The sequence below is a fragment of the Heterodontus francisci genome, chromosome 4, assembly GCF_036365525.1.
Source record: "Heterodontus francisci isolate sHetFra1 chromosome 4, sHetFra1.hap1, whole genome shotgun sequence".
In the NCBI taxonomy this organism is placed as follows: Eukaryota; Metazoa; Chordata; class Chondrichthyes; order Heterodontiformes; family Heterodontidae; genus Heterodontus; species Heterodontus francisci.
In genome coordinates, this window is record NC_090374.1 from 164,728,891 (window position 1) to 164,748,819 (window position 19,929).

General features: G+C 42.8%; 1 protein-coding gene across 8 annotated transcripts in view; it reads right to left on the minus strand.

Annotated features, from left to right (window-relative positions):
- Positions 1–19,929, minus strand: part of adgrl3.1 (adhesion G protein-coupled receptor L3.1) — a 713,955-nt gene that overhangs the window by 292,585 nt on the left and 401,441 nt on the right. For all 8 annotated transcript variants that reach the window (XM_068030477.1, XM_068030472.1, XM_068030479.1 and 5 more), the window contains one exon: positions 5,753–5,862. In XM_068030477.1, coding sequence (XP_067886578.1) covers positions 5,753–5,862 — 110 coding nt within the window. The remainder of the gene's footprint in view (positions 1–5,752; positions 5,863–19,929) is intronic.

Sequence of the window (19,929 nt, forward strand, 5' to 3'; positions counted from 1 at the left end):
TACAGCTTCCAACCTCATAGTCCCGCAACCCCGGACAGCCCGCTTCTATCTCCTTCCCAAAATCCACAAACGGGACTGTCCCGGCAGACCCATTGTGTCAGCCTGCTCCTGCCCAACTGAACTTATTTCTTCCTATCTAGACTCTATCTTTTCTCCGCTGGTGCAGTCTCTTCCCACCTACATCCGTGACTCTTCTGACGCCCTACGTCATTTTGACAATTTCCAGTTTCCTGGTCCCAACCGCCTCCTCTTCACTATGGACGTCCAATCGCTCTACACCTCCATCCCCCACCAGGATGGTTTGAGGGCTCTCCGCTTCTTCCTGGAACAGAGGCCCAACCAGTCCCCATCCACCCCCACCCTCCTCCGCCTGGCTGAACTTGTTCTCACATTGAACAACTTCTCCTTCAACTCCACGCACTTCCTTCAAGTAAAAGGTGTCGCTATGGGTACCCGCATGGGTCCTAGTTATGCCTGTCTTTTTGTGGTATATGTCGAGCATTCTTTGTTCCAGTCCTACTCAGGCCCCCTCCCCCAACTCTTTTTCCGGTACATTGATGACTGTATCGGTGCCGTTTCCTGCTCCCGCCCCGAACTCGAAAACTTTATCAACTTTGCTTCCAATTTCCACCCTTCTCTCACCTTTACATGGTCCATCTCTGACACTTCCCTTCCCTTCCTCGACTTCTCTGTCTCCATCTCTGGGGATAGGTTGTCTACCAATATCCATTATAAGCCCACTGACTCCCACAGCTACCTCGACTACACTTCTTCACACCCTACCTCCTGTAAGGACTCCATTCCATTCTCCCAGTTTCTCCGTCTCCGACGCATCTGCTCTGATGATGCTACCTTCCATGACGGTGCTTCTGATATGACCTCCTTTTTCCTCAACCGAGGATTTCCCCCCACTGTGGTTGACAGGGCCCTCAACCGTGTCCGACCCATTCCCCGCACCTCTACCCTCACCCCTTCCCCTCCCTCCCAGAACCGTGACAGGGTTCCCCTTGTCCTCACTTTTCATCCCACCAGCCTCCATATCCAAAGGATCATCCTCCGCCATTTTCGCCACCTCCAGCGTGATGCCACTACCAGTCGCATCTTCCCCTCCCTTCCCCTGTCAGCATTCCGAAGGGATCGTTCCCTCCGCGACACCCTGGTCCACTCCTCCATTACCCCCACCACCTCGTCCCCGTCCCAGGGCACCTTCCCTTGCAATCGCAGGAGGTGTAATACCTGCCCATTTACCTCCTCTCTCCTCACTATCCCAGGCCCCAAACACTCCTTTCAGGTGAAGCAGCGATTTACTTGTACTTCTTTCAATGTAGTATACTGTATTCGCTGCTCACAGTGTGGTCTCCTCTACATTGGGGAGACCAAGCGCAGACTGGGTGACCGCTTTGCGGAACATCTCCGCTCAGTCCGCAAGCAGGACCCTGAGCTTCCAGTTGCTTGCCATTTCAACACTCCCCCCTGCTCTCATGCTCACATCTCTGTCCTGGGATTGCTGCAGTGTTCCAGTGAACATCAACGCAAGCTCGAGGAACAGCATCTCATCTACCGATTAGGCACACTACAGCCTGCCGGACTGAACATTGAGTTCAATAATTTCAGAGCATGACAGCCCCCCACTTTACTTTCATTTTTAGTCATTTTTAGTTATTTTTTCTTCCTTTTTTTTTGCATTCCTTTTTACATTTTTTGCATTTATTTCATTTCATCTTAGTTTGTTCAGTTTGCTTACCCACTGTTTTTTTCAGGTTGTTTTTCTTCAGGTTTGCACTTGCTGATGTTCTATATTCAGTATATTCACACCTAATCTGTACTAATGCTTTGTCTTTCAAAACACCATTAACATATTGTTTGCCTTTGCTCTGTGACCTTTTGGTCAGCTATGTGGCCTGGTCCAATCTGCACCTTCTCCTTTGTTATCTCTTGCCCAACCCCCACCTCACTTGTTCATAATCTGTGACTTTTCTAATATTTGTCAGTTCCGAAGAAGGGTCACTGACCCGAAACGTTAACTCTGCTTCTCTTTCCACAGATGCTGCCAGACCTGCTGAGTGAATCCAGCATTTCTTGTTTTTGTTTCAGATTTCCAGCATCCGCAGTATTTTGCTTTTATTATATTAGCATAGGCTCTTCTTCCTCTCTGCCCTTTAAACTATTACTCTTCCAATCTATAGGATAATTCAAGTCCCCCATTATAACTACTTTGCAATTCTTGCACCTCTGTAATTTGTTCCTCTATATCTTTCCAACTAGTTGGGTGGCATATAGAATACACCCAGCAGTGCAATGGTACCACTACTGTTCCTTAGTTCTAACCAAATAGATTCAGTCCTTGACCCCGCTTGGAGACTCTCCCTCTCCATCACTGTAACATCACCCTTAATGAATACTGCCATCCATCCTCCTTTATTTCCTTGCTTATCTTTCCCGAAAAACCTTGGCCAGAATTTCATTTGGTGACGGAGGCCCCACCCACCAGCCAAAAAGTTGGGGGTGAGCCCGCCTCTGCTGGACCTGGAAGCCACGCAGTAATTTTACATGGTTTAGGCCTTTAATTGGCAGGAAGTCCCACCTCCAAGAGCTGCCAGCCAATCAGTGGGCCGGCAGCTCCCAGTCCCAGCAGTGCCACCAGTAGCGGTAGCCACTGTTGGGACTGCAACCAGCATGAAGAGCAGCAATAGAAGAGGCCCTGAAATAGAGGTAAGAGTGTGGGGCCTCGAAGAGGACAACTGGCCGTGCCCTGGCGAGGCAAGAGGGTGGTCGGTTGACCGGGGTGGGGGGGTGTGGAGGGAATCAGCTGCAGTGGAGTGGCTTGTACCTTGGAGGGGTCCCCTCTGTGGTATTGATATTGGTACCAACTCTGTTCAGGTGCAACACGTCCAGCCTGTATAGGTCCCATCTCCCACAGAACTGATCCCAATGTCCCAGTAATCTAAAGCCCTCCCCTCCGGCACCATCTCTGCAGCCATGCATTCATCTACTCTACCCTCCTATTTCTGTACGCACTAGCACTTGGCACCAGGAGTAATCTACAACCTTTGAGGTCCTGCGTGATAGTTACTTCCCCAGCTCCCTAAAATCTGCCTGCAGAATCTCATCCCTCTTTCTATCTTATGTCGTTGGTACGGGTATGGACCATGATCGTTGGCTATTCACCCTCCCCACCTCAGAGTGCTCTGCAGCTGCTCAGTTACATCCTTGACCCTGGCACCAGGGAGGCAACATACCATCCTGGATCATGTCTGCGTCTGCAGAAATGCCTGCCTGTTCCCATAACTATTGAATCCCCTATCGCAATTGCTTACCCAATCTTTCTCCAGTCCCCCTGTAGAGCTGAGTCGTGCCATGGCGTCGTGGACTTGGCTCTGGCTGCACTCCCCTGAGGAACTATCGTTCACACCATTATTCAGAATTGAATATTGGCTGGATAATGAGATGGACTCAGAGAACTCCTAAACTACCTGCCTGGTCCTCTTTAAATTGCGACGTCCAGATCCTTTATTTTACATCTTTATTATTTTATTCACTCAGGATTGACAGTACACTTGTCAAGAAGGGAGAGGACATATCGTAGACATTTTTCTCTTAATGCAACATACTTCCCAGCAGTGGTTACTGGATAATTGGAGAAGAAAACCTGGATTTTTAGCTTCACGCTAGCTCAGGGCTACTGATGCAAATTTTAACAGCCCTACAACAAATAAGATAATTTCATGATCAGCTGTGTATGGCTCAGTTTCAAAATTGGGTAGGGCAACTACTAAGTGGATGATTACAAGCTACTCATTAATTCTCCTTGTTTGTATCGACATTTCTGTAAAAACTGCTTCAAATGGAGATGCCATTGGCAGTAGAGACATTCCTTAAAATTATTTTCAGTTGCGACATCTTACTACTTTAACTTTTGAAAAATCTCAATGCCAATCAAGGGAGGCGTAGCCTTACATGGAATCAAGCAGTTAAAATTATTATGGGTGTTGACAAAATGGAAGATAGCTTTAGGTGATGAGACAAGCTAGAACTGGGGCTGCGCACTGAAAAAGCAGGAGGTAATGGTGGAAGTCAATACATGTGGATGTACAATTTCTCCAAGGGTGGTTGACCTATGGAGGCAGTAGCAAAAACTGATTCAACAGTCCTTTCAAGGTGTTAGACGGATTTTTGGAAAACGATATTATATCCATGCAAAGTAAGATAAATTATTCCACAATATAACTAACAGATTTGCGGCTTTCTGGGATTTGCCCGATTGTCGATGAGGGATCAGAGAGGAATTCTTGGAAGAAGCCACCTAAATTAACTGCAGATCTCCTCGAATTGAGAGGGAAGGAGTACTGGTCGATGGACATGAGATCCAACTGAAAAATTTGGACAAGCACTTAACAGCCTGATAATCTATCCTCAATCTAGGTACATCACATCCTGTTCTGTTCTCCTTTGCATGCCATGTAAAATATTATTCATGTACCCCAGCTCCCTGAAGTCACAATCTACTGGTTAACTAGGTCACTCTATCTCACTTTGTTAAATAATTACTGCCCTTCACAATGCAATCAATTAAACATCTTGGAATATATGCAATATGTTCTATTTTATAGATATAAAACTGATTTCTCAAGCTCACTATCAATTGATAAAACAAACAGGTTTATTTTAAGAGTAGAATTAATCATTTATAGAGCCATATTAAACTAATTACTGTCGCATCTTCCACTTACGCATCAGGATTCTTGTTCAGCATGTGCTATTAGCAATCATGTCAGGAACCTGGCAATAGCCAGCCATCACAACAGGAGGTGCCAGATCACATCATCACTGCGCCAAATTAGAATTGATTTCTCAAAAAGGCACACACAGTCACACAGACACACACACACACACACACACTCACACAATGGAGATGTCTAAATCAGACAACGATTATTGGAAAAATGCATCTCCTACTGATGGAATGAAACAAAGGGATTTTTCAGTTGCTGGAATACCAGTTTAGGGATGAATGAAACAGACAAGTATTTATTCTAGCTGAGAAGACACTTGGCACATTTATCGTCATTACTTTCCTGCTAAATTTAGTTTCAATTTATTCAAGACAAGAAGTGACACTTTTTATACAATGGCTAGTCTCATTGAATAGAGAATCCAGCCTGCGGGCTGGATCATCCACATATTAAATTTTGATGCAATGGTTAGCATTGCAGAAGAAATGTATTTTTTAATGGCATATCAGAATACAAGAAGCCTGAAAAAAAAACAGAATTGTGTAGTGGCTCTGAGTCCACAGTGCAGCAACACCATCATAAACATAGAAGTTCCCTTTGCACAGTTGCACTGCCCAGTAATTGAGGTACTGCTGTGCAGTTCAAAATTTTACTAAATATCACAGATGAAATGGATGAATAGATTAATTGGTCCAGATTTTTAAAAAAACAGGTGTATATCACTCAGATGTGTACTTGAAGTACACTCCCTCCCCTCCCTCCTTCATATTTTCTTTAAATAGTTTTAGTTTTATAAAAAAAATGGCAGCAGAATTGAGTAGCCAATTCACAAAAGGTGTGTCTCTCACTCTGAAGTGTCATTGCTCTGTGCGATGTACAGTGCTGCAGAACACATTTTACTTCATGGTATGTTCCAAAGTGAGTATACGACTCTACATAACAACTCATGGCAACTTTCTGGAGAAAAACAAAGCAGAATGTCCGATAGAAGAAAGTACCAAACACAGAAGCACACTTACTGTAAGGAACACATTCATACTGAACTTCCAGATACTTGTAGGTTCCTGGGCAAGGATCTGGAAAGACATCTGGTCCGGCTACAACTGAGCATTGAGTACGGTTATTACACCTGGAAAGGAAGATAGAAGAATTCGTTATTGCCAATTCTAGTCAAATAATTCCTGGAATGCAGCATATTCTTCAATACCAAGTCCCAGTCACAAATACATGAAACAAAAGGAGTACCCTCCATACGTGACAGAATATAACTGGGCCCTAATAAGCATAAGCCACATAAATACCGTTGCGTTACCCATTTGAAGGCAGCATTGGAAAGGTATGTTGAGTAATGGACGATCAGAAATGTATTTCAAAAAGGTGCATGTGGAGTGTTGAAGTGAATTTGACACTGGTGCCATTAAGAAGCACAGACACCTATTTTTAAAATAGTTGTGCCAATGTGTTAGCTTTCTTCAAAGATATATTGCTTCACAGCAAACAGACTTATGGAGATGAGCAAACAGGTTCTAATTAAAGAGGAAGTTTGTCTTCAGAATACCTTTTAAAATTATTTAGAGAGGGTTCTGCTGGCATTAACATGATTCAAAAGAGACAACAGAAATAGAACTTGAATTTCTGTTGAAACCACCAGTAATAATGTCACTGAAAAACTGAGCCTAGCAAAGTGATTTAAGGGTCCACTTATCCTGCAATTTTTGCATTTCCATAACGTGATTTTCGCTTCTCCAGTACCCAAATATTGAATTGTAAAGAGAAGTGGCACGAGATCCCTGAAAGGGGATAGTCTCACACAACTTGAAATTTGAAACTGCATAGAGTCTAGCTTCATTAGAGAGCGCTCAGAGAGGGATCATTGGTGATTTAAATATTAAAAGAGCACAGACACTTACACCTGTCCTTGCTGAACAGTTATATCTTAGCTGATGGATGAGGAACTGGGGAAATGCTTTGAACTCTAAAACAAAAGTAAAATTTGGTGGATGTTGGAAATCTGAAATAAAAACAGAAAATGCTGGAAATACTCAGCAGGTCAGACAACATCTGCGGGGAGAGAAACACAGTTAATGTTTCAGGTCGACAACCTTTCATCAGAACTGGGAGAAGTTAGAAATGTAATAGGTTTTAAGCAAGTGAAAGGGGGGGAGGGTGGAAAAAAAAAAGAACAAAAGGGAAAATCTGCGACAGGGTGGAAGATAAGTAAGATTGAATGACCAAAGAGTTGGTGGTGCAGGGCCAAAGGGAGTGGTAATGAGACAAGTAAGGAAACAAAAGATGTGTCTGTGGATTTAATGCTTTGAACTGTGAGAAAAAGTTTGTGCGGGCATGAAAATTACACTTTGAGCCAAGCATGATAAAATGGGGTACCGAAACCAATATCCCAAATGCAGTGGGCCCAATACAACAAATAATGATCTCAGACTAGTAGCTGCAATATAAATAAACAAAAATACTAAAACAAAAATAAAAAGTCTAATGAACTCAGGGCCTGTTCTGACCTTTATTATATAAGTAGCTCGATAAAGTTTAGAGTTCAATCAGAATTGTTCTCTTCTTAAATAGTTATAATTCTGTACTAGTATTTGATTTTTCAAATGGAACACTAATGGTCATATTCACTCTGCAGCAGATGAACAACATCTGTAACATTTCAGAATTGGCCTGGGATGACTTTTGGGTTGATTTAGGATACTGTTAAGTTAAAATGCAGCTGATAAGGGGTCAAATGCACACAATACACATGCTTTTGGGAAATCAAATTAGATCCAGATGAACTTTCTGTCCAAAACTGTGTTTACTGCATATCACAACATAATTGATTTTCTCCAGTCGACAAGACAGTCTTAGGATAGTAACACCTAACATGCATTTGAATGAAGAGGAGAGGATGGGGTTGGGAGCTGCCAGGGAAACCACAACAAATTGGGCAGTAGCATGCTTGATCGGCAGCTCACATGGACAATCCCTGACATGGGAGAGTCAGAAGTCAACTTCTGGCTACCCCTCTAGTTGGGTCAGAAACAGTTTGTAGAAACATGGAGTAGAAGAGAGACAAATAAATAAAACTTTTTTTTACTAAGATTATAGTGTTGACTAGGTCCAGGGATTTAGTTCATTAACAGGTGTGGTAATTAATGTTACAAGAATTGTTGGCCCAGGACTTGCTGGAAAAATAATGGTGAGTTCACAGCGCCCACCATTATTAGTGCATAAAAAAAAACAACAAAGCGTGGTGAGGAAGAAATATGCCATTTGTTGTGAATCGACCCAAATTGCTAGACCGTTGACATTGCTCCACTGTTAGCCTTGCAAAAACAGCAGCTCACTGTCAACTTCCCCATGAGTGTCAAGAAATTGCTGGGCTTCTGCCTGAACACAAATGAATCTTACTACACACTCAGTGCTGGTATTTCATGTTCTACTGATGCTCTTAATATCATGATTTATGGCCCTGACATGAAACTCCATTTTGAGCCTAAGAAAGGGAAGAACTGAAACTGTGGAGTCTCACTCCTGCAGGTAAGAAATTGTTACTAGAGAACTTTTAAATTTGATATTTTCTTAATTTTCCTTGTTGTCTCTTTTCTCCCTCTCACTCTTAATCCAACCTTTCTTTTCCTCTCTTTATTTCTCTTTCAGTATCTAGTCTGACTCGAAACCACCCTATTTCCTTCTCCGTTACTTTCTCTGTTTCTTTCTATATCCTTTCATTGGTTAAGGATAGAACATTGGACCAGACATTCATGAGATCCCAGACATTGTTGCATCTTTATCAACTAGCATTCCCAGCAATTTGCAGTACAAAAAGAAATCTGAAGAGTGACAAAAAAAAATCCAATTCACTGTGCTCCCTACAAGATGCATCGCTCCAGCAATTTCTCAGCCAATTACAGGAGAGACTGGTGAGACTGAACCTGGGGGAATACAAGACCAGGATCTGAAATGTGTAACACATCAAGCACAAAACGATTCTATGGAATGTTTAGAATTAAGCTACTCAAAAACAGTATTTTGTTCGAACAGAACAAAAACTGTGCTTCAGAAAACTGGTATGATATTGGTGCAAGGAGGACATTGGACGTCTGGGGTTAATGATAGAGGAAGATGCAATCTACTCTTCATTTCTGCTTACGTGTAAGTGGCACAGTTCCGAGAGTATGCAGGAACAAATGCCAAACATATAACCATCTGTGTATATAAAAGATAAAAATGAGTAATTTTTTTCCTTGCCTCACTCTCTTTAGAAGTTGCTCCCTTTGCAGAAGATTGCAGGAAAACTTTTTTTTTTAAAAAGAATGATCAAAATGACAGGGACACTATATAAAATGCACAAAGGATCATCAAAGATTGCTCTGTACATAGTGTGCACCTGAATAGCATTGACTTAACTTTCATCTAAATTTACAAGGACACATATGTTGCGTTGCAAGTCTGGTAAAATGCTCAGCAGCTGCTACTTTGGCTTCTCTAAGAATTTCTCCATCTGAAATTGAGGGCTGACGCTCTTTGGGCTTTGGTCATTTACTCGATGGAAAATGTGAAATCTTAATCTAGTTTGACACACATCCCTGATAATTCTCAATGTGTTTACAGTCCTTTCCCAGACTGAACAAATTTCAAAAACAATCTTTCAACAGAGCGGCACAGCTGTCCTTTGCTGTTAGTCAACCCACGGGTTAAGCTTGCCAATGGACAGGGCTCTCACAGTTACTGTTCCATGTTATCTTGACGGATATCAGATTTGGAAATGAACTTGGGTCTTGGGATGCTGGTCTTTGTGCTCTTTCTGATTTACTCTGAAAATTAAGCTACAAAGCTTGGTCCTTTCAGTTTAGGAATGATACTTCATTCCACCAATAGCTTATCAGGTAAAAGAATTGTGTAATAAAAACAAGAAATGCTGTCAATACTCAGCAGGTTTGGCAGCATCTGTGGGGAGAGAAGCAGAGTTAACATTTTACGTCAGTAATCCTTCATCAGGTGACATGAACGCAGCAAGTGGTTACTATCTGGAATGGTGGATGGTGGAGGCAGATTTAATCGTGGAATTTAATCGTGAACTACCTACTTTCCTAGCCAGTCTGAGTTTGTCTGTTCTGGATTTCAAGATAATATGGATAGAAAATAGTTAATACCGTCACACTGACGTATTTTCAATATGTGGGGTATTGAGATAACACTGGGGATGAGATTAATGGAGTGGCTAGGGTTTTGGGATCTCTGTTGGTATACATATGTAAATGAAATGTAGGACACTCTATCTACTATAGCTACATTGTAACTCCACTCAGTTTAGTCCTTCACATGTAAGCTTAAATTGAAAGCACAACTGGGAATAATCCCATCTCAAGCAGTATTCTGATGGTGTAACTAGATAACTGATGTGGTAAACTAGACTTCCAAGGCCTTCTTGTAGCACAACATTCCCAACTCTTTTTGCAAGGAACAAAACAATTAACAAAAAGATCAAAGACAGAATTCTGTGTAGAATGCTCCTGAATAAGGGCCTATAATGGTCTTGTCCTTGAATAACTGTGGGGATAAATAATGCTTCCCCAGGATCTAGTTTTCTTTCTATACATGGAATGCCATAGTGTAGGGGAGCTAATTACGTGCTCACTTTTTGCCCCTCATGTTATAGTGTTCGAAAGTCATAGAGTCATTTACAGCACAGGAGGTGGCCATTTGGCCCATCAAGTCCATGCCAGCTCTCTGTAGAGCAGCCAATCAGTTCCATCCCCCAGCTTTATCCCCGTAACCCTGTAAGTTTATTACCTTCAAGTGCCCATCAAATTTCATTTTGAAATCAATCATCATCTCTGGTTCCTCCACCCTCATAGGCAGCGAGTTCCAGGTCATTAACACTCACTGCCTAAAAATGTTCTTCCTCACATCCCCTTGTATCCCTTCCCCAAAACCTTAAGTCTGTGTCCCCTAGACCTTGTACCATCAGCTAATGGGAACAGTTTTTGTCTACCTTATCTAAACCGGTTATAATCTTGTGCACCTTTCTCCCTCAATCTCCTTTGCTCCAAGGAGAATAACCCCAGCTTTACCAACCTAACACTGTAGCTAAAATCCTTCATCCCTGGAACCATTCTGGTAAATCTCCTCTGTACCCTCTCAAGGATCCTCACACATCCTTCCTAAAGTGTGGTGATCAGAACTGGACAAAATGTTCTAGTTGCTGCCTAACCTGAGCTTTATAAATGTTCAGCATAACATTCCTACTTTTGAACTCAATATTTGTGAAGCTGAAGATCCCATATGCTTTGCGAACTACTTTCTCAATATGCCCTGCTACCTTCAAGGTTCTATGGTTGCTGCAAGTATCTGAATTAATGAACAACTGAATTTAGGTACCAACTGCCAAGTAAAGGTTTTCCAGCAAATTATTGCATACTCCAGGAAAGTGATGGTTAACCATGTGTTCAAACTTCTCTCAGTTTACAAAAGAACAATGATGCAAGTGAGAGAGATCCAGACACTGAAGAGATATGCAAAGTTCTGCCAATCCTTGAACATTTCTAGTTCAGATGCAGAATTAAATAAAAGTAGGCTAAAGCTCACTTAACTCTACCTCAATAAAGAGCAAAGGCTCAAATCTTCAAAGGATGACTTCAGAAAATAATTCTCTCTCTTGGAATTGTCCTTTTGTGATTCAGACTTATGCTGCATATTAGGACCGTGAAGTGAGTTTTCCCCTACATTTCAGTTCATACTAAACAAAATGCTCCACACTGGGAGTAACAGTAGTTTTAGTGAGACTGTGATTAAATAGATTCATTTTATATATATATATATGAAATGTCGTCACTGTTATGTAACAAAAAGCAACAGCAATATTGCAAACTGCAAGGTCCTATAACCAGCAGTTAAGATAAAACAATTAATAAATCTGGAATTAAAAGCTAGTCTAATGGTGACCATGAAACCATTGCTGATTGGGGTAAAAGCCCATCTGGTTCACTAATGTCCTTTAGGGAACGAAATCTGCCATCCTTACCCGGTCTGGCCTGCACGTGACTCCAGTCCCACAACAATGGATCAACTCTTAAATGGCCTGGCAAGCCACTCAGTTGCATCAAACTGCTACAAAGTCTAAGGAAAGGAATGAAACTGGAAAGACCACCCAGCATCGACCTAGGCACTGGAAACGACAATGGCAAACACAGCCCTGTCGACCATGCAAAGTCCTCTTTATTAACATCTGGGGGCTTGTGCCAAAATTGGGAGAGCTGTTCCATAGACGAGTCAAGCAACAACCTGACACTGTTATACCGTACAATGTCCCAGACACCACCATTACCATCTCTGGATATGACCGGATCCACCGGCAGGACAGACACACCAGAGGTGGCGGCACAGTGGTATACAGTTGGGAGGGAGTTGTTCTGTGAGTCCTCAACATTGGCTCCAGACCACATGAAGTCTCAGGGCATCAGCTCAAACATGGGCAAGGAAACCTCCTGCTGATTACCACCTACCACCAACCCCCCAACACCCACCCAACCCCCCCCCCCCCCCCCACCATCAGCTGATGAATTAGTGCTTCTCCATGATAAACACCAATTGGAAGAAGCACAGAGTGGAGCAAGGGAACAGGTGGGGAACTTCACCAAGAGTGGCTCGGTAGCACCACTACTGACTGAGCTGGCCGAGTCCTGAAGGACATAGTTGCTAGACTGGGTCTGCAGCAGGTGGTGAGGGAACCAAGAGGGAAAAACATACTTGACCTCATCCTCATCAATTTACCTGTCACAGATGCATTTGTCCATGACAGTATTGGTAGGAGTGACCACTGCACAGTCCTCACATCGACGATACCCACCATTGTGTTATGTGGAACTACCACCATGCTAAATGGGATAGATTTCGAACAACTCTCGCAACTCAAAACTGGGCATGCATCAGGCGCTGTGTGTCATCAGCAGCAGCAGAGTTGTATTCAACCACAATCTGTAACCTCATGGCCCAGTATTTCCCCCACTCTACCACTACCATCAAGCCCGGTGACCAACCCTGGTTCAACAGGGAGTGTTGGACAGCATGCCAGGAACAGCACCAGGTATACCTAAAAATGAGGCGTAAAGCCTGGTGAAGCAGTGGAAGCAGCACGCGATAGACAGGGCTAAGTGATCCAACAACAGATCAGATCAAAGCTCTGCAGTCCTGCCACATCCAGTCGTGAATGGTGGTGGACAATTAAGCAACTAACAGGAGGAGGAGGAGGCGGCATCACAAATATCCCCAGCCTCAACAATGGGTGAGCCCAGCACATCAGTGCAAAAGACAAGGCTGAAGCATTTGCAACAGTCTTCAGCAAGAAGCGCCGAGTTGATGATCCATCTCGGCCTCTTCTTGCGGTCCCTAGCATCACAGATGCCAGTCTTCAGCCAATCCAATTCACTCCTTGTGATATCAAGAAACGGCTGAAGGCACTGGATACTGCAAAGGCTATGGGTCCTGACAACATTCGGCAATAGTACTGAAGACCTGTGCTCCAGAACTAGCTGTGTCTCTAGCCAAGCTGTTCCAGTATAGCTACAACATTGGCATCTACCCGGCAATGTGAAAAAATGCCCAAGTATCTCCTATACACGAAAAGCAGGACAAATCCAACCCGACCAATTACCACCACATCAATCTACTCTCCATCATCAGCAAAGTGATGGAAGGGGTCGTTGACACTGCTATCAAGCGGCACTTGCTCAGAAATAATCTGCTCACTGACATTCAGTTTGGGTTCACCAGGGCCACTCAGCTCCTGACCTCATTACAGCCTTGGTCCAAACATGGACAAAAAAAAGAGCTGAACTCAAGAGGTGAGGTGAGAGTGACTGCCCTTGATATCAAGGCCGCATTTGACAGAGTATGGCATCAAGAAGCTCTCGCAAAACTGGAGTCCAAGGGAATCAGAGGGGAAAAACTCTCCACTGGTTGGGGACATACCTAGCAAAAAGGAAGATGATTGTGGTTGTTGGAGGTCAATAATCTCAGTCCAGGACATCACTTCAGGAGTTGCTCAAAGTAGTGTCCTAGGCCTAACCATCTTCAGCTGCTTCATCAATGACCTTCCCTCCATCGTAATGCCAGAAGTGGGGACGTTTGCTGATGATTAAATAATGTACAGCACCATTCGTGATTTCTCAGATACTGAAACAATCTGTGTCCATATGTAGCAAGACCAGGACAACATCAAGGCTTGGGCTGATAAGTGGCAAGTAAAATTCACACCACACAAGTGCCAGACAATGACCTTCTCAAATAAGAGAATCTAACCATCTCCCCTTGATGTTCAATGGCATTACCATTGCTGAATTCCCCACTATCAACATCCTGGGGGTTACCAATGACCAGAAACCGAACTGGACCAGCCACATAAATACTGTGGCTCCAAGACCAGGTCACAGGCTGGGAATTCAGTGGCGAGTAACTCACCTCACGACGACAATGCTGTGCACCATCTTCAAGGCACAAATCAGGAGTGTGATGGAATGCTCTCTGCTTGCCTGGATGGGTGCAGCTCCAGCAACAATCAAGAAGCTTGACACCATCCAGGATAAAGCAGCACGCTTGATTGACACCCCATCCACAAACTTCATCGTTCACTCCCTCCACCATCAATGCACAGTGGCAGCAGTGTGTACCATCTACAAGATGCACTGCAGCAACTCACCAAGGCTCCTTCAAAAGCACCTTCCAAACCAGCGGCCTCTACTACCTAGAAGGACAAGGGCAGCAGATGCATGGGAACACCACTGTCCGCAAGTTCCTCTCCAAGCCACAAACCATCCTAACTTAGAACTATATCGCCGTTCCTTCACTGTTGCTGGGTTAAAATCCTGGAACTCCCTTCCTAACAGCACTGTCGGTGTACCTATGCTCCAAGGACTGCAGGGGTTCAAGAGGCAGCTCATCACCACCTTCTCAAGGGCAATTAGGGATGGACAATAAATTCTGGCCTAACCAGCGATGCCCGCATCCCATGAACAAATAGAAAAATGACCAGTTAATCTGCTTTGGTGGTCATGCTTGAGGGATAAATACTGGCCAGGAGGAACTCTCTGCTTCTCTTTGAAAATGTGCCATAGGATCATTACTTTATTTGAGCAGGGAGATGGGTTTCAATTTAATGTCTCATCTGAAAGACAGCATCTCCAACTTCATTACTTCATTGTCAGCATAGGTGATGTGCTCTATCTCTGGAATGGGGCTTGAACTTACAGCCTTCTGACTCTGAGGTGAGAAAGTGACCACTGAACCAAACTGGCATGTAAATTAAACACCAATCTGTGTTGTTCCCCCCAATCTGTAGGATTACAGCAGCCCAACTTCTCTAATGATCTTTATATCCAGAATTGATATTTGATCTAGTAATGCAGGCTCGGTTTATACATATGTTCCAATTCACTGTGCCATCCATATTTGATTAGGAAGGAACAGTCAGGTGGTTATTAAACGCACAAGGAAATAAATATGCAAGCTATCGATGTGTCAATAGATAACATGGCATCAGAGCATGCATAGGCCAAATTCTGGGGTGAATATCAGTTCTACTCTTGCTCCACTCAGTTCCGATCTGAGGACATGGACACTGAACTGCCAAGCAGAGGTTTCAAAGTGAAAATTAGCAGTGAGACATATCCTAGTGGGGTCTCTGGTGCCTTGCGCAATTGGTGACACCAGACACTGGCAGTCACTTGGGAATTAGCTGTATTCCTGTCTTATTTATTGCAAAGACTGGGCTAAGCAGAATATAAGGAGACCATCTACCCATTGCAATTTGCTTTTTTTTTTAAACACAGTATTATATAGAACTGTTGGTTCTCAATATCTCAACAGCAATTCCTGGAACTGGGCCTTGTATCGTAAGGTCTGGAAACTGCACCCTTTCAGTAATCTTCCCTTGTAGGATAGTATCACCTAAAGATTAGCAAGTCTCCTATTCGTAATACTTTTGTTTACTTAATTAAACACAGCACTACCACACACATTGAAATATCAAACTCAGCTCAGATTGTGTGTTAAAACAATATATTTCCAATTATTTATGAATATAAGTGCAAACACACAAATACTTCAAAAAATGAGGTAAAATAAGTTGAAAACATTTTCTAAAAGATCCGCTACTCTTTGAAAGAGCAACTACACATATAAATAAGAGTGCTCTGATCCTTGTTGAAGAAGGGTTTTGTCTCTGAATGGCAAGCTCTGGCCATTTCCATCCCCATAAAGCTTTGAAATATGGTGTGATGTATGTGGCGCAATTGTTAATTGGAAAGAAATGGAGCATTCCATGTCACCAGATAGAAAAATTCAACAGTAGTAAAACCAAAACATACTCCCTCTTTCAACCCATTAATTCTTTTGGAGTGAGGTTATCAGACAGACTCATTATATCTAATACTAATCTCTAATATTACAAAATAAAAATCACATCACCCAAACGTGGACTACCACAGGATGCCATAACCCAAAAAATAGAAGACACATTTGTGTCTGCTAAGGTTCAAACCACAGTAACAAGTTTGCAAACCCCAATTTTTTTTTTTAAGAAACTAGAAATTCAAAATAATGAAACAATTTTTGATTACAGAAAACACTTGCTATTTATATCAAGACAACTGTCAGCAATTTATGCCAGTGGCCTAAACTGATCTCTGTTCAGAAGCAGCCATCAGGCTTCTTTAATTAGGAGCAAAACAAGGTTCAGATTTGTGACAACTACATGAGAAAAATGTCTTTTGCCATTGGTACTTCTTTCAGAAAAATAAAGGTCAAAAGATGTAGCATCTCATTATGGATTAAAGAACAAATGTTAATGAGTTCCTATGCTTGACAGTTTGCCGGAGATCAACAAGCTTCTTGAAGTATCTTGGATTTCCAACTATCTGATCATTTCTCTGGCGCAAAGCAATCAGATGCTAACTTCCCACAGTTAGGAGTTCAAATGCCATCAAAATTCACCATTTAAACAGAGGTGGAAAACATCAAAAGACTGTAAACCTATCTGCCCCCATCCCCAACATAGTGATTTTTTTTAAAGATGGCAATACTGCATCTCTGAGGGCAACTGAAGATCACATTTATCATCTTGCAGAGTAACAGTGGAATGTTGAAAACCACAAGAAATCTGCAACTTCTCATTCATTTTGGGCTTCACAAAACACCTGACAAGTACAGCAGTTCATTACAACTGCCTGCCATAGTCCACGCATGCTAAGCACTTGCAATAAAGAAAATGGGTGGTGAAACTTGTTGGTGTTGCAACTCGGCATTTTCCTGTTAAGTGTAATTACACTGCTACCATGTCTAGGAAGCCTCCCCCTTGGATAATAGTGCACTGTGTTTCCCTTTTGCACATTGTTTTATAAAGAGATACATTAATCTTAAGAGTCAGCAGGAATGGAAAACAAAAATTTTGTCAGCTTTTCATCATAAACCTAACAAAATGAAAAACAAGAGCTCCAGGGCCTCAAGAAACCACTGAAGTGATATAAACAGACGTAATTGCAAGCATGCTGATTCATTTCACTTACTTGACACTGTTAGTTTCATTTATATCTTTGTTTAATTATTAAATGCTTTGTAGAGTCAATGCATTGTTGTACAGCTCCCAGCTATATTAATATGTTGGCAGCTAATCTATGTAGCTTCACTCACACTGTAAGATAGCACGTTTGTGCGACAGATTTCACAACTGTATGCTACATTTCTTTGACAAGCAAACTATCCTTTGTGATAAAGGTAAAAGAGTAACTAAACTTGACTATCAATATTGATGATCAGTATCAGGGCCTAGTGGTTAAATAAGAAAGAACAGATGTGCATTTACGTACATCTCAATGAGCTTTTCAACCAATGGTCCAGTGGAGTCAGTGCTATGTAGGGAAATGCAGCAACCAATATAAGTACGGTAAGGTCCCAAGACCAAAGAGTGAACAGATAAGCTTTTTTTGGGGTGGTATTGGTCAATAAATGAAGTTGGCTGAATCACCAGGAGATCATTCAGCTCATTTGAGTACTTCTATAGCAGGGTTGTCCAATCTTTTCAGGCGGAGGGCTGCATTACAATTTTTTCTCGGCCTAGGGTGCTAGTGAGAAAATTTCAAAAGATAAAGGTACTAAAAATGTATCTCCCTAATAAAAACAACAACAAATGTGCATTTTTGTAAAGAAGCTTTAAATGAGAAAACTAATTTTTTGACTTACTTTCTCGTCACCATATTGAAAACTGAATTAGTGACATACTTGGCATTGCTTTTGCTTGCATGAGTATTCTGGATAGATGTTCATCTCTCAGGAGAGACCTTGGTCTCTCTCCCGCCTCTCCCCACGCTCTATGTGTGTGTGTCTCGTTCTCTCTTCCCTGCACCCTTCTCCCCTACCACCCCCCCTCCCCTCTAGAACTAGGGGACACAGACAGGAGGTTGGATGACCACCTTAGAGAAACAGACGTGCAGGGCTACAGGGATCAAGCCAGGGAGTGGCGCTAATTGCATAGCTCTGCGGAGAGCTGGCATGGGCTAGATGGGCAGAATGGCCTCCTTTTGTGCTGCAAGCAAATGACTCTGACTCTCTCTCTCCCCTCTCTGTCTGCCCCCTCACTCTCTGACTGTTTCCCTTTCTCTCTCTCTGTCCCTCCTCACACTCTTCACCCCCTCCCCTGTTGCCCTTTCTTTCTCTTGTTGCCTCTCCCTCTGTCCCCCCCCCCACCCCCACCCTCACACTTTTGCAGAGAGTGGAATGCTCAGCAAATGGTTGGTCAGTTCTTTTAAAAAGATCGCTGTCAGTTTCAAAGCCAACAGCTGCTAATACTGGGAACAGCCGTTTCCCAACGGACTCGGGTTTTCTGGTGGGCCTTTTGAAAAAAAAGTCAGAACCTGCCAGAAAACTCAAAGTCTGGCTGTTCCCGATGTCAGCAGCTGTCAGCTGTGAAACTGACAGAGATCTTTTTAAAAAGTCAGCTCTGTAAGAAGACGTTTACAATGGGAAAATTTCCATCTCCAGTCGCGGTGAGGATGAGTAACGGCCCCAGGAACAGTTTACATCCGAGGGCTGAATGGAAACATTTGACGGGCTGGATCGTGGCCTGCAGGCCGTCCTTTGGACAACCCTGTTCTATAGGATCTTTTATGTCCAGCTAAGGCCCTAATTTAATGTCTTTTTAAAAAGACAGCACCTCCAGCAATGCAGCTATCTCTCAGTACTGCACTGAAGTGTCAGCCGAGATAATTTACATAGGGGTGTTTAAATCATCAACTTTCTAACTCAGATGAATGTTACCAACTGAGTTAAGTCAGCACTGGCTAGAGTAGTGGGCTTTAAAATTCTGAGGAAATGTGCGAAACACCTGCTGAAGTTACAGCAGATCGAGAGAACCCTGTGGAAATTCAAGGCTGCAATATCATGTAATTGATACTTTATGAGTCATATACTGTGGATGTGACTAGAGTGCAGACTTTCTGCAGACTCCTGTCCTGACATCTTTGTGCATATGACAAAGTTAGTAGGTTTCTTCTGTTCGTTCTTTGCCAAGGCCACCGATTTATAATTTTCACAGGAAAGTAGATGGCATTGCAAGAAACGGATCCCCAAAACTTTGGTAAACATTTCAGAAAATCACATTTCCGTGTAATGAGAAGAGAATTGATTTATGCAATCAGCAAAAAACAGCGCCCCCTTCATATAGCTACTTTTGGGCTGTGGAGGGATGTGTGTTGAGATTCATGGTAAGCAGATGCTTCCCTGGTTTGTTCTTTTCTTAAATCATCTTATCACAGATGGTGCTTAAAGGGCAGGTCAGTACAAAGCATGGAGAAAATCCATCTGAACAGCCTTTTGTGTGAAGGACTTGGATCTTGCCAGGAAGGTAGGTAGTGACAGGCGAATGAATAGACTAGCAATCTTTGTGGTGGAGTGTGGTTACAGATAATATACTGGACAGTGATCTGATAGAATGAATATAAAGATTATTGTTGGCCCCAGTGTGCCAACAGTGTATTTGTGTTCTACCTTTGCAACACAATTAACAGTTTGATTTGGATACATTTTAGATCTGTATGCATTATCCACAAATCTCTACCCCAATCCCAAAACACTGATGCACTGCGAGAACTTTGATGATTGCTTGTAAGATGCATAAAAGCCTTGTCTACAAGTGCTGTACAACAGG